General features: G+C 43.3%; 1 protein-coding gene across 6 annotated transcripts in view; it reads right to left on the bottom strand.

Moving 5' to 3' along the window:
- Positions 1–3,525: 3,525 nt before the first annotated feature.
- GNG12 (G protein subunit gamma 12) overlaps positions 3,526–16,131 on the bottom strand; it is a 141,265-nt gene continuing 128,659 nt past the window's right edge. For all 6 annotated transcript variants that reach the window (XM_070786344.1, XM_070786347.1, XM_019957292.2 and 3 more), the window contains 2 exons: positions 9,517–9,629; positions 3,526–7,396 (listed from right to left, as the gene is read on the bottom strand). In XM_070786344.1, the coding sequence (XP_070642445.1) occupies positions 7,271–7,396; positions 9,517–9,609 (219 nt within the window). In that variant the 5' untranslated portion in view covers positions 9,610–9,629 and the 3' untranslated portion in view covers positions 3,526–7,270. The remainder of the gene's footprint in view (positions 7,397–9,516; positions 9,630–16,131) is intronic.

The following is a 16,131-nucleotide window of genomic DNA, read 5'->3' as shown; positions in this document are numbered from 1 at the left end:
TACAGTGTTATGTTTCAGGTATACAACATAGTCACAATTTTCAGGGTTATATTCCATTATAGTTATTATAAAATACTGACTATTCCTTATGCTGTACAATATATCCTTGTAGCTTATTTACATAATACATAGTAGCTTGTACCTCTTAATCCTCTACTCCTGTATTTTACCCCCCAACCTACCGCCCTCTGGTAACCACTAGTTTGTTCTCTGTAAGTCTGTTTCATTGTTGTTATATTCACTCGTTTTAGATTTCTCATATAAGTGACATCATACAGTATTTTTCTCTGTCTGACTCTGGATCCATCTGTGTTGTTACAAACGGCAAAATTTCATTCATTTTTATGCTTGAGTAGTATTCCATTGAATATACTTATATACCACATCTTCTTTATCCATTTACCTGTTAATGGACACAGGTTGCTTCCATGTCTTAGGATTATAAATAATGCTGCTATGAACATTGGTGGCATGTATCTTTTCAAATTAGTCTTTTTTTTTTTTGAATGTATATCTGGGAGTAGAATTGCTGGATCATATGGTAGTTCTATTTCTCACTTAATGAGTTTTAAATTTCCCAACGTTATTTTTTCTCCCCTATTCACCTCATTCAAACCATTCTACAAATACGAAGACAGACCATGGGTTGTAGAATCCAGCTGAGCTAGGTGCGTGGAATCAGGGTCTGCACTTCTTAGCTGTAGGATCCTGCGTAATTTGACTTCTCTGAGCCTCAGTTCCTCATCTGTAGGACAGAGTTAAAGTCTGCTTTTCTTTTGAGAGTTGTTGTGAGGCTTAAATGGGAGGGTACATGCAGAGTGCCCAGTCTGTGTCAATGTTGGGTCCCTCCTTTCCCTAGTGCCTCACACAAAGTTCTGTAAATATTAATAGATGTTGATGAGCTATATTGATATGTACTTCATTGATATCAGAGCTACAATGGTTTATCTAGAACAAAGTAATTCTAATGCACTGGTCTTGGGGAAATGTCTCAGGTTAAAAGTAGGAAGGATCTACTGCATGTGGATGATTCTTGGAGCACAGTTCTTCGAAGGGATGCTTGCCTTCTGATATACCGTAAGGCTTCTTAACCATTTTTGCCATATCCAAGTACAAGCTGTGCTATTATATACTCACATTTTTGAAACTGTAAATTGGCTTACTTTTTATTTGTCTGTCTTAAGAGGAAACTGTATATTACAACTTGTTCAGTGAGTGACTGCTTTAGGCCTGCCCCCACTTCATGTTAATTTACAGATCCACAGGGTGCTTGTGGTGACCCTTGGTTGTTCTATGTGAGGACCAGATTATAGGTCTTTTTGTGGCTGGAGCTCCCACTTCTATCATTAAGCCGTGTGTGTGTGTGTGTGTGTGTGTATGTAAAGATGGGTGCATGATTGGTTCTAGAGACTAGAAATAGCAATTTATACCTAGGTATCTCTGCTGCAGATTTAATTTCCAAACTCAAGACCTTACCATTATATAGCTCAGCCATTCCAATTATTTGCTTTCATAACTGAATAGATTCTCTAGGAGGATTCATAGGGTGTAAAAATGCTCCATATGTAAAATTCTCAATATACTTAAAACTTTATGGTGAACTTCTGCTCTTTTGTGCTAAGCGTTTCTCTCTCCATAGTTTTATTTTACAGTGCCAGTAGTCTTCTACAGACTAATACAAAGTCATATAGCATTTCAGGATGAACTTATTTAGATGACATTTTCTTCCAGTGGAGAGAAATTATTGATTTCTTAAAAAATTAGTAGCTGAGGTGTGGGTTCCTGAGACCAACTGTCTGTTTGTCCAGGGCTGGCTCACAGCTAAAGGGCCTTTAATAGATGTGATTGACTCAGATAAAGGAACAGTAATTGGGGCAGTATCTGAAGGCAAAGGTTATTTGTTGCTCACAGCGGTAAAGGCGTTGAGACGCAAGCAGGGCCAGGCTCTGAAAACAAGCTAAAGGCAAGAGTCATGCCAGGTTGTGCAATGGTGGCTAGAGCTTATGGTTGGGTAGGTTCTGCAGTCAAGAGTCACAAGTCCAAACAAAGTTTGTAAATTTAGACATAGAAAAGGAGGCAGCAATACCCTAGCACCGAGTATGAAGGCTTATGGTGAGTGTCCATGTATATATGTAACAGACCCTTGCCAATGAGAAGCTGACCACAGCCCACGCCCAGGAGAGCTGTGAGATGACCTGCATCTCCACATTTAGCTCCCCCGTTGCCAGCAGGCTGGACTTCTTTGTTTATACCATTTAGATCATGTACCATTTCATCTGCCCTATTTACTTAGTCTTCTCACTTCAGCTTCATCCTCTCTCCCACATGCATGTTGCGTTCTTAGTCACTCAGTCATATCTGACTCTTGCGACCCCATGGACTGTAGCCTGCCAGGCTCCTCTGTCCATGGGGTTACCCAGGCAAAAATACTGGAGTGAGCTGCTGTTTCCTCCTCCTGGGCATCTTCCTGACCCAGGGATTGAACCTGCGTCTCCTGTGTCTCCTGCATTGCAGGTGGATTCTACCTACTGAGTCATCAGGGAAGCCCTACCCAAATCCCATCTACCACCTCCCAATACAATCATCTTCCATTGCAAGTCACAGCAACTTCTGGTAATTTGGTTTGAACCATGAAAAATGCTGGTCAGTTGCTGCCTATTTTTCATGACTGCAGTATCTAAATGCTTCAGTCCTTTCCTAGAAAGGGTTGAGTGGCTATCCCTGCCCTGACTCTCAGAGTGTATGAGTGCTGGTTTTCTGAAGCAGGGAACATCTCTGTGGCTTGCCCAGCCCAAAACCTTGTTGGCCGCCTTCTCCCTTCTGGCAGCTTTCTGGACGGTGTCATCTATCCCTTCGTCTCTGAGGGAATCCCAGCCCTGGAGGCAGGGACTGGGCAGGAGGCAGGATACCTTCAGCAAACACTTGGTGAGTATGAATCATCAAATCTGATGACCTTTGTTATCTGTTTCCATGGTCATTGCCAGGTCTCAGGATGGGAAACAGCCTTCCACACAGTGAATCATTACACTACTCCTCCTTAACAACTTCCACCCTCTTCCTGCTGGTGGGTGGGTAAGGAGGTATGGAGATGCTCTGCACACTACCTTTGAGCTCACTTTTCTCCTCCTGCAATTCCCTCCCACGACTACAGGGTTTCTTTATCTTTCAAGACCTAGCTCAAACACCACCTCCCTTGGAAGCCTTGTCAAGACTGCCATGGTATAGGCAGCCCTCCTTCCTCTGGGAGCTCACAGCAGTGTTCCCCTGAGTTCAGGCACATTGCACATGGTATTATTAGTTTATATACGAGTCATTCCCATCTTTTGTTCTAGACTGTGAGCTTCTCACAGGCTAGTGTAAGCCTTATTCATTTGAGTATAATCAGAGCTTTAGTTCCATACCTGGCTCTTAACAGGTACTCAGAAAATGTTAACTGAATGAGTGCAGGAAAAAGGGAGGAGAACTGGTCTTCTGTTAGTTTATTGAGCAAAATATGGGTAGGAAGATTCAATGAGCCAGACCCAGTAAAGAGAGCAATGGTGCTTTAATGAAACTGTTTTTCAAATCTGCAAACACATTAGCTGTGAAGTAAATGCTTTTATTCTTTCCAGAGAACAGATTTCCAAACAACGATCACAATATTTAGGTTAATAAGATGCTGGACAGATAAGTAGTCAAAGAATGTCCTAAAACAACAATTCCATCAACTAATATATCAAATGCAAATTTACTGACATCAAGAGACTATGTTTATAGTTACATGGCTACAAACAAGACTTTATTACAGTAATCAAGTTCATAAAACTAGAAAAAAAAAGCCATATAACAAAAAGGCCTTTCATAAGCTATTAAATGAGCACACACAATAGACAAACCAATTTTATATTTGAAGCAGCGTATAGCACCAACATGTTGGCAGGACCAGTAGAGGGGTAGGCCACTGGACGGAACAGGAGGGTATCAGCCATCAGCTACTTCAAGCCCCTTATTTTACAGATGGTGAAATGGAGGCTCAGAGAGATGGAGTGCCTTGTCCAAAGTCACACAACACAGGAACACAGGATTGGCTAGACAGCGATCCAGGACACCCAGCTCTAGGTAAGTGCTCTATTTTAACATACAGATAACTCTACTTAATTCAATATATTTTTTTTTTTCTATTAACAGATCTACCATAAAAAGTCTACAGTCATAACACACTCTGGTATTACATTTATTGAGAAAGGACTGACATGTACTGTGATTCACTTCTTAGTAAAATTCAGTGTAATCACTCAGATGACACTACCTTAGTTGCAAATTGAGACAAAGGCATCTGGAGGGAAAGTTTGGCACATCTTCCACTACCTAAACTAACTTACGCCTCAAAATTACTAAATCATTGGTATAATTTTTTTTTGGATAGTTGAAAGATTAGTAAAGTACAAAAATAGTCCCAATAGAGAGAAAGCAAATTAGGTCTTTGCTTTAAGGGGTCAGTATGGCACTTTTTATTTTAATAATAAGGAAATGTAAAAACCTGATTCTTTTTAGAAAAAACCTACAGCTTGTGAACCACATGGTATAGAAAGTGTTTCTCTCTGTTAAAAAAAAAAAAAAAAAAAGGGTGTGTCTGTAAAATACTTTGGAGTCATGAAATTCTTGCCATGGTCCTGAGGCGTCAATTGGACAGATTAATGATGAACTAAAGAAGAATCAAGAATGGAAAAAGAGATCACTGTTAATAGAGGCAGAATTAAAGACCAAGTATAGTGAACATATTTAAATAGCCTCATAGATATGAAGCCAGGAAGTTGCATGTACATAAGTGATTGTGTCATTATAGTGGTAGTTTGGAAAAAATAAAACACATTGGGCATTTGTCCATCATTATAACCAGCTGCTGTCTAATAGTTAAACTGTGGCTTTACTAGTAGAATAAAGCCTGATAAATAAAAGTGACTTCTGCATATCATATATATGTATACATATATTATATTTTTCTCACATAGACGTCTCATAATAAGTAAATCAACACTTAGCTACAATTTTTCCCCCTTGGGTCCAGCATCAAAGGACTTGATATCACTTTTCTTAAACATGCCCTACACCTGGTCAGGAAGTTATATGATGTTCATACTTGTAGCCTTTATGATATCTGGCTAGCAAAAAAAAAAAAAATCTCCTGGGACCTCAAGTCCATTCCTTACCACTACAAGCATATTAACAAATATATAGCAAACCATACTTGTTTTCTAATAGGGAAAAGAACATGTTTTAGTACGAAAGAATAAACTATGCTTGCTACCAAAAATGTGTATATAACAGTATAATAAAAGTAATTTCATGAAAATATTTTGTAACAAGCTACATTATAAATATTCAAAGGAACATGGTAAAAATCAGAGTGAAAATAAGATTAGTGTTCTGAAACTTATCAGTAGAAAAATACACCTATTAAAAAAAAAAGAATGTCTCATTAAGTGATGCAGCACATGTAAAGTTGTCTTCTTAATGTATATTTCAAATTTCACCTTTTGAAAGGAAAAACCTTTCTCCACCAACGGTGCCTATAATATACTTGGAAACTGGGCCCTTTGCAGAACCAAGTGTAGATGACAAGAAGGTAAGGGCAGTGGCATGATTTCCACATGATCCTGGAGGAGTGAGGGCAGTTCACAATGCTAGATAGGTGACTTGCAGAAATACGGAATAGATTTGAGCAGTCTGAAAACAGTACTGTATTTGTTCACCCACAATTAACATAATACTCAAAGCTTAGGTGTTAGATTTAAAAACAGGCTTGCACTGCAGGGCAAGATTGTACAGAACTAGGGAAAACCATTGTAAATAATTCCTTCTTGGGGTTGAATCCTTTCTGAGAATACTTTTAACTTTTCATTAGTAATTTTTAATGAATGGAATTTGAATTAAAATATCAAAGGTCTGGTGCATGGTTTGGGCCCATAAATAAGTGTTTAGGAATACCCTCTCCTCCTCTTAGTTAACAGTATGCCCTCTGCCACAGGAGACAACCTTCTTTGGGGATCCCCACTAGCCATTCTGGGTGTGTGTGGCAGTAATATCCAGGCCCAGAGGAAAATCAAGGAACTGTGAGCCCAAGTAGTGAAACAAGCCCCTCTGATGGTGTGAGGACCAGGCAGGGATGATGCAGATGCTGCAGATACTTGAAAAGAGCTTATGTGTCCGATACCTTTACATTCTTTGTATATTTCTTTCCCACCATGATCTACCCATTTGGGGATGGGGAGGTGGACATTAATTCTGAAGACATGATCTGGCTGCAGAGGAAAGATAAGAGGGAAGGCAGAGAAAGTGAGCTAAATCACAAAGTTAGGCCACAAAGAGCAGCTGGTTTTCACGCATTCCTGCTCTTCTCTTGGCCGGGCTCATGGCCGCTCTGTCTAGTTCCCATCGTTACAGTAGGAATTTCAGGTGTCTACCCCTGGTTCAGAGACCATGAGCCCTGGGGCACAGCTGCCTAGGGTGCCCCCAAGGGCTGCCTCCCATTTCCTACATAGATTCAGGATTGCTGAAACCTGAAATCCCTTGGTGAAAGAATGCTCATATTATAAAAGGGCTTTTAGTTCAGTTTAAAAATTTTGATTGGCAGGTCAGCACGGTTTCAAGAGGAGAGAGATGACTTCATTACTCAACTACGATGAATATAGGCTGTAGGGTGTTCTTTTTGTACAATAACGACAAGAAAAGAATTTAATTCTACCTACACACAGCTTGAGATAAAGGTATAACTTCTTGAGTCGAACTGATAGTATGGAGGGAGAGACATTTTAATTGGGAAATAAGCTTTGAGATGTGTATATACAAACACACACATATATATACACAAAACATTTCTCATCCACATATACTATACAGATTGGCACAACTCTTAAGAATAGACTACGACAAAAATTTTTAGGACCAGTTATCCTTGGCATTTTAATCTAGACGACTGCTTAGGTAATTTAGGTTTTAACTGGATCACTGATATATTTGTTTTCTTTTTAAAGGCCAGACCAACTTTTCCTTCAGCAGTAACTAATAGGACACCATAGTTAACAAATGGGAAACAAGATTATTATTCTGTATTAATTCAGTAAAAGGAAAGAAAAACTTGGAAGGTAAAGACTTCAGAGTCCATAACTCCAAGTTAAGAGCATTTTAGTTATTAGCAGTGGTTACCAAATAAGCTGAAGGTAAATCTTTTCAAGGAGCTGCTCATCATTTGCTTTGTTGAGAAGAGGGGAGGATCCACTTCACTACTTCTCTATAAGATGGTGCAGGTCTTCTTATCCTTGAAGGGGTTTTCTGAAGTTGGTATCCCCATCAGCAGAGGGTCATTCCTGGCATGTTCCTCACAGTAGGACATGAGGTCTGCTGATGCCTTTGAAACCTGGTGTGTAGACAAACCCAAGGAAACAAAATATTTATAGGATGCAACTAGAGATGATCATACTAAGTGAAATAAGTCAGAAACAGACAAATATGCTATCACTTATACATGGAATCTAAAATTGGCACAAATGAGTCTATCTACAAAACAGATTTATCGATGGAGAACAGACTTGTAGAGGAATGAACTAAGAGTTTGGGGTTGGTAGATACAAACTACTGCATTTAGAATGGAGAAACAATGAGGTCCTAATGTATATAGCACAGGGAACCATATTCAATATCCCGTGATAAACCATAATGGCAAAGAATGTATATATATAAAAGAATATATAAGTTTATAACTAAGTCACTTTGCTGTACAGCAGAGGTTGGTACAACACTGTAAATCAACTGTTTAGATAAAACAATTTTTTTAAAAAGAATATTTACAAACTCGAAAGGTATTTGCATGCTAACCCACTGGGTGGAAGACTGTGGGAGAACAGGATAACCAGAGTCTTGAAGTATCACTCCCAGGTTGAGAGGGCAAAGGTACTTCCAAATGCAGAATCTGGCAGATAAGCCCTTCCTCAACCAAGTGATCAAACTGACATCAGCTGTCTCTTAGGCTGAGTGCAGAAGACATGCCACCAGCCAGCTAGTATTCCGGCCAAAACCTTTAGCCCGAATTTGATCATCAGCAAACAATCTCATTTGCAGTGAGGCCCATTCTGCAAAGTGAGGGGCCTAGAATCTTCAAAACCAGACTGTGAGTTAGATATCAGCAGCTGATCCTGAGTGTAATAACTGTACTGTGATTATGTAGAGGAACATGCCCTTGTACTTAGGAGACAAACGGTGAAGTATTAGGGGTGAAGAGTCATGATGTCTGCAAATAACTTTCAAGAAATTTCAGGAAAAAATTACATCAGTTTTGTATGTGTGCAGAGACAGAAAACAAATATGGTAAAATGCTAATTGGTGAATCTTGGTAAAGAGTATATGGGTGTCTATTGTTACAACTCTTCTGTAGGTTTAAAATTTCTCAAAATAAAAACTTGGGAAGAGGGGAAAAAGAGAAACGTCTGAGTCAAAGGAAGGCTCTATCTTAGCTTCTACCCAATTAAAAAAAAATAAATTAGAATGCAGAGGAGAACAGAGTTAAAGCACTGAAATAAGGGCTCACAGCCAAATCTCAGGAAGAACAGAGCCATATTTTGGTAGAGTGTCAAGATTTACCATTAAAGATTGGGCTTGGGGAAATAAAAAGAGGGCAAAACCAGCATGGAAAGATGTAGCACCTTACTTTGGCATGAGTTAAAAATGGAAATACCACGCCTTCTTCAGGGGGCTGGGTCAGAGACCCGTTAGAATCATCAGATCAGTGTCCTCAGGCCAGGGGCACAGGCCAGCTGAGCCCTGGCAAATACAGGACAGGCAGCCTCCTGTTTTGAAGACAGGTGACTATCTCCAGGCCCAGAGGAATTTATCAGGTGACTGCTTCAGTATCTAGGAAACAGCATTACTCACAACATTCCAAGGCACTCACTGCTTAGCCCTCTCTGGAGATTTTTGGGGAAATGACTTCTAAGTCAGGTGACCCATCAGATGCCTTCTGGTTTCCTCAGGTCTCAACTAAGGCTGGCATTATTTGCCCTGGATGTAGACTGTGGTCATCAAAGCTCACACACACTGAAAAAGTGCCTTCTCCTCAAAAGGACACCCGACCGTTGACTTGTTATGCCAGGCTCACTCGGCTGCAGTGATAACTCCAGAACACTTCATACATTCCAGAGGGCTGACGAGGGTGTTTATATAAAGTCCACCTGGAACCCCTGTCCCCAGGGAGAAAACAGTGCCAGAAGGCTCTGCTGTGTGTGCCCAGGGAAAGCAAGTCCTCAGGAAATCTTGTCATGGGTTTTAGGTTTTCTGTCCTAACAGACAGGCTCACTTCAGACACTTTGGCTTGCCCATGCTATGTAGAAAAGAAAGTTAAGATTCGGAAACTCTCAGCTTGCTCAGAGGAAATCATGGCACCTGGCTGAATTATATGGCATTATCTTCTCAGAAATATGGCCTGGCCTCAGGAGAGCAGAGAGAGATGGTGAGGAACACGTCTGGCCCACTCGAGGCTCTTACCTTTATTCTCTCAATGGAGGCTTCCATTCTCAACTGCTGCACAGTCCTCCGTGCCTGGGCAATGTTGTTGGTACTGGCTGTCTTGCTCGACATCTTCAGTTAATGGTTTTCACCTGAAATTTAAGAGAACTTTTTTTAAAAGGTGAACTTTTAAAAAAATTGTTTAGACATTCGTAATGTTTTGTGTTACTCGAGGGGAAAAGGATGCATTTCCGGTCACCACAGCTTCTTGGAGGCAGTCACCACGAAGTTGGGAATGCGAGTGGTGGCCTCGGTGTTTAAGCTGGTAATACTTCTGAGCACTTTCGTGAATCTTTCCTCTGCAGAAACCCAGTATGTGTGTGCTTAGTCGCTCAGTCGTGTCTGACTCTTGGCGACTCCATGGACTGTAGCTCGCCAGGCTCCTCTGTCCATGGAATTTTCAAGGCAAGAATTACTGGAGTGGGTTACCATTTCCTTCTCCAGGGGATCTTCCCGACCCAGGGATCTAACCTGCGTCTCCTGTGTCTCCTGCATTGGCAGGTGGTTCTTTACTGCTGTGCCAAAAATCCAGTACTAGCAGTTTAATCCTTGTGCCCTATATACAGCATAAAATAGCCTTTCTTAGGATTTTCTAAGGGGAAACACACAAAAACATCCATGGTGATTTCAAGGCCTCCAGCACACATAGGCCACATCCCCTATGCAGGTTAACATAATTACTGCCGTGCACCTTAATAGAAGGTTTAGATTTCATTTCGTTTTGGCTCTCTTACCCAATTATTACGCTGATGTGAATCCTGGCAACAGAAAAACGGCAAATGAGAGTGCTTCTGGAAAACTGTACACAAAGGGTGCGTTTTTAGGAGATATCAAGATTTGCAATCATTTGGAGAATGTTAGGCAGATAAGGAACCCCTTATTCAGGAAAAAAGTAGGAACTTTTCAGATGAAAGACTCTCAATGATAACCTAAAAGTCAAATGGGATACAGCCTCAAGCCTGAAATATTTAATGGAACTTCATCAGTCCCCTCCCTCACTGCCCTCTCTGCACCGCACTGACCCCCCCACCCCCACCCCCCGCCGCCACCACTTTGATCTCTCTGGCTTCATCCTGGTGGCCAGGGTAATCCCACACTTCCACTGCATGTTCGTGGGCTGACTCTCCTCTCGGGTCTGAGCCTGTGGCTTTTAGGCTGCCCTGTTTCTATCTCCCCAGCCACCTGGTGCAAAGCAGAGGAAATTTCTGGACCTTGAGCTTCGACCTGTCTAGTTGTTCCATGGCAGAGTCCAATGGGAAGGCAGGCTAGGGAAAGGCACTGCCTGGTGCCCCTGCCATATATGACCAGGACCTTTCTTGGCACGGTGGCACTGGAAGAGATCGCAGGTCTGGTAGCAGTGTGGCAGTTTTATGACTCAGAGCAGGTGGACAGTAGGTGTGTCTCCCCATGCTATGCACGGGGCTCAGCAAAGTCTGGTGCTGGCAGCAAACCCAGGCTGACTCAGCCTTCTGGAGGGGCTGCAAGTGCACAGAGTGTATCTGCTGTAAAGGCTCACACCACACAAGGCTCAGAAAACAAACACCCGCAGCTCCAGCGGCATCCACCAGAGATCTACTGCATTCAGAATGCTCCGGGTAGCCAAGTTCAAGGACTTGGGTAGGGCTTGCACCCTCTGAGGTCAGAGGCAGCTTTGGGTCAAATGCCCAAATACAACTGTGCTTTTAACTGCCTGCAGAACTTTGAAATCCTAATTAGCAAGCTTCATGCCCCTGGTTTGGACTCTGCCTTCCAGTTACTAGCTGGGTGAAACTAGGCGGGTTACCCAACTTCTCTGAGCTTGTGTTTTCTCATTTGTAACACAGGGATACTGTGATTTTTGAAGATTCAATTCACTGGTGCACATGTAGTGTTTAGCGAAGGACCAAAGCACCCCACACACAGTAGCTGCTACTGTATTTATCCTCAGGGGTCCCACCCAGCACAAGTAATGGGAATCCCTTGTGTACCTATCTGCCCGCCCCCACCCATCTGGTCAATAGGCCTCTAGGATTTTGAATGACCAGTGTGGGTGGGCATTGGCCCTACGCAGTTCTGTGGCACTCTGGTGTCATGGCAGAATGGAATGGCTGGAGACAGCCATCTGAGGATTCCCCTAGAGTAAGAGAGCCCAAGCCACGCAGGAAACTGGGAGCAGCCGTCATGTGGCAGGACATGGTGGCCTTGCCTTGGGCGACTGGGTTACAACACACTTCCAGATGAGCTGCGTCTTCCTCTGATTCCTCAGTCATCCTGCCACACCCAAAGGAGAGGCCAAGGGTCCCCTCCTGGTGACCCTGCTCATATCCAGCGGCCTGACCCAGCCCCTTCTGTGCTACCAGCAAGCACTTTTTAATAGAACCTTTGAAACGGGTCTAAGGCAGCAGGCAGCCCCTCTGTGAACAGTCTAAGTGCCCAGATTCAAAACCACACTGGTTTTGTTCCCTGTAACATGTTAAGCTGGGCTCCCCTCCCAGCTGGCGCTGGTTCAGAGGATTGGCCCCCAGCCTCCAGAATGCAAATACGACACCCTTTCTGAGCAGTCTGTGGTTTCCAGGCTGCACCCTCAGGACTTTCTTAATGTTCCCTTCACAGGAAAATAACACCAACCATTCTCTTCTTCATCTCAACCTCCAGGGCATAGAGTTTCCATGGCCTGAGCAAGTTTTCCTGTAACCGTGGAACATTACACACACGTATCAGGATTGGGTCAGCCGTGGCTCCCGCCCACGTGGCCATAAGCAAATCGTCCACAGTCAGGCTTTATTTATAAAATGCTTGGGTAGGTCCTCCTAAAATTGGTGAGAAACTTTGCATCTGGTACGCAGAGGACTTAACTTCCTGACTGTATTACAGTCAGGATGAAAAAGAGCCAGCGGTTCACAGTTCATGCTTGCCAGCTTGGGGCCCTGACAGCCCTCCCCACTTCTGACCTCTGTTTTCACTAGCTCCTTCACAGAGAGCCTTCTTCCCATCCCTCAGATGGCTGCCTGTTCCCTTCTATTGCAGACCCCTCTAGAAAAAGTTGTTCACTGGGCCACTGGAAAAGTACATCGTCTCTTATGATAACATGCTTCCAATGGAGAAGTCAAATCAAAATTATATTGTTTTAACCCAAGAAGCCTCTTCAAGGAACTTGGGCGGCTGAGCTGCCTCATGTGTCTGAGAGCAAGGTCACGCACGGGCTGCCTGACGTCAGACTGGTGGGCGGTGTTTACAGGAGCGGGAGGTCTCCCGAGGACTTCCTCCCCTTTTGCAGCTGCTCTGCATCTCCTCAACAGCTGGGCCGGGGCAGAACCAGATGGACAGACTGGGACACAAACATCTCTGAGTGTCTCTGCACCCTCAGAGGGTTTCTTTGGTCTTTCCTCAACGGCATGGATGTCTGGCTGTTTGTTTGTGCTATTACTTGGATTAAAAAAAAAAAAAAAAACTTGCTTTATTCTTATTCCAAGAATAGCTTCCAAGACAAACAACACCTGATATTCCTGTGGAACCTCAGAGCATACATGTACTTTCATCTACATTCATCTGTGAAGCCTCACTCTCAGCCTGAAAGGTGTGTTACTTTTTCATCCTTGTTTTATAGATGAGGAAACTAAAATTAGAAAAACGTGCTCCCAGTTTATCCAGCTCAGAGCCTTGAACCAGCTCGTAAGCTTCTGTATCCCGGAAGTCACACTTCCTACTGTATCATGAAAGGATGCAATTCCAATTAATTAGATTCACAAACACTCAGGGCATCACTGAACAGTCCACGATGTGGTTCCAATCAAGGGTGACCTTGACACCCCATGACCCAGAGTTGTGGCCTTGCTGATGGCTTCACATTTGTACAATACTCTTTCTGGTGCAGAAGGCATCTGTTTGTCTGTCTGGTGCTCTGGAAGACAGGTCTCCCCTGTCACATCCATGAGCAAAGCAAGAATGTTCTTGCTGTGGCTACTAGGCAAGGACTGAGGTTAGTATCTGAACATCCTGAGTCCCCAGGGGTCCATCCTACCCAGAAGGGCCCAGGCCTGTGCCTGTGCTGTGCAGAACCCAGGTCTGATAAAACTCTGGCTCTTGCTTCTGCAGCCTGGTTTTCAGTTTTACATGTGGCTGAGAGATTTGAATAAACACAGCATTAGTAACAAAGTAGCATTTAGCTATTCAAATGCTCTGCATTGGTTCAAATGCTATTATTCATCTGAATTCTCAGCTTCCTAGAAATTCCTAGGAACAAGATGTCATATTAGGGAAATGTGGGCATTTTAATCTTTGTCTAGAGGGGCCTGAAGCAGGGAGAGAAGGGTGGGGATGGCAAGTGTATCATAGAGCACACTCTGGCAGGAAGGCACCAGGAAGCCCCAGAATCTGAATCACAAGTCATCAAGGCCTGGCCAGTAATTGAATCATTGGAGTGAAGCCAACATTCTAAGCAAACACACCCCTTGTGGCTGTAATAAAAGAGCAGGCTGCAAAACACACACCCACCCACCCGCCCCCCGCCGAGAGAAAAAGCAGGCTTCCACTTACCCTCTTATCCCTCCTTAAACTATTAATATCAATGTCTTACCCCAGCTTTCTTCCTGCACCTCATCTGCTAAAGGGCGACAGCAATCTATCTCACAGGCTTGCTGGGATGACACACGGGAGCACCTAGCACTAACACACCTGGTACCCATGGGTGTTTAAGTGTCAAGGAGACGGAGAGATGAGGAAGGCCTGCAAGGAACAGTGGAAGACACACTTTGGGATGGAGAAGAGATAACAAAGTGATAGTGATAGTCCTTTCTTTTTAAAAATTTTGTTTGTTTGCAGTGCTCTGCACGTGGGATCTTGGTTCCTTGACCAGGGATTAAACTCACACCCTCTGCATTGGAAGTGCAGCAGAGTCTTAACCACTGGACCACTGGGGAAGTCCTGATATTCCTTTCCAAGAGAAGTATATATATAGGCTCAGATTTAGCAGAGTGAAAAAGAAAGAGACCAGTTCTTTCTTAAGCTTGATAACAAGACAAAAACCATGCATCCAATGGGAAACAAAGGTAAAAACTCAGCAAAAGAAGAATTTCAAAGTAATCAGGCAGTAACATCTACTGACAGGGCCTTTGAAGGAATGCTGAGAGAGGACCGTCAAGCCCCTAAGAACTGGTTTTCTATTCTCATAAACACCTATTATTTTCTATCAGAGCCTACAGGCTGAATCCAGACTGCAGATGTGTTTGGTTGGGCCCCACACAGGGTTAACCTGTGTGTGTGTGTGTGTGTGTGTGTGTGAAACAGAAACATACAGAGAGAAACAATGTATGTGTTTTAACTGTCAACATTTGAAAAATAGAGAGATTTCATTTAAAAAAGAGAAATCTCTAGAAAAGTCAGAAAATCTTTTAACAGTGGGCTAAATCTTAGTAGGTGCACACGTACCAGATCCTCTGTTTTAGCTTATAGCCCAGCCTTTACACTCTGCCTTGGATGCTCAGCTCCGAGTGTATGCTCGAGGATTAGGCTAGGGGACTTGGGTTCACTCCTGCCCCCGACCGTTCCTAGCTTTAGTGCCCTCTGTGACACTTGTACCCTTTCTAAACCTCAACTTTCTCATGGGAAAAATGGGGATAATAATACTTCTCTGTCTCAAAGGCATCAGATAAGCATGTGAGTCTAGTAAATACAGAGGGCAGCTAGTACCTGCATTCTCTGATTGCAGCCCAAGGGAAGTGCTTTGAGTACCCAAAGGCTCATGTTCCCTCTCTTCCAGCTGAGCCCTGCTACTGCAGTGTCATCAGCTGAACTGTGTCCCCAGAAGTTTCATAGGTTGAAGTCTTAACTCCCCCAGAATTCATAATGTGACTGCATCGAGATATAGGGTCCCTAAAGAGGTAATTAAGTTAAAATGAGCTCATTAGGGTGGGGGCCTCCTAGGAAGCAGCAATTTGGCCACAGCAGGGGACAGAAAAATGGCCATGTGAACACACAGGGAGAAGTGGGCACCTACAAGCCAAAGAGAAAGGTCTCAAGAAGCCAACCCTCGCCAACACTTTAACTGCAAACTTGTAGCCTATAGAATCGTAGGAAATTAAATTTCGGTTGTTTAAGCCCCTCAGCCTGTGTCACTTTGTGTTAGCAGCCCAAGCAAACGAATATCCCCAGGTGCTCTCACAGCTAGGGTCTGGATGATGCAGGCTTTGCTGACCTCATGCATTCGAGAGGGATCTGGAAGGTGGAAGTGAGAAGGCACCTTCTTGCTGCTCGGCTTATTTCTGATGGCTAACCAGGTGGGAGGCAACCTGCTCCTGGCACCCCAGTGTGCAGTCACTAGTAGCATGGTGCTAAGAAGCTGTGTGGCTGCAGCAGCCTGCTAGTTATGCTGCAGGGCCCCTGGGCACCAGTTCTGTGGTGCTAGCTAGAAGTTGTCTGGGGGGCTCCACTGAGAGCCTGTGTCTCCATTCGTTCCATTGACTACACAGGCACACAATCCCCTATATTAAAGCTCATTCTGCGAACACCCCCAAGAACGCTTTTGGTTTGCTGGACCTAAACCCCAACTGATTCACAACTGTTAATCTATTGTTTTGTAATCTGTAAATAACTTACAAAGATTAGCTATGATTTCTA

Source organism: Bos indicus, chromosome 3 (assembly GCF_029378745.1).
Source record: "Bos indicus isolate NIAB-ARS_2022 breed Sahiwal x Tharparkar chromosome 3, NIAB-ARS_B.indTharparkar_mat_pri_1.0, whole genome shotgun sequence".
NCBI lineage: Eukaryota > Metazoa > Chordata > Mammalia > Artiodactyla > Bovidae > Bos > Bos indicus.
This window is presented reverse-complemented; position numbering and strand designations above follow the sequence as displayed.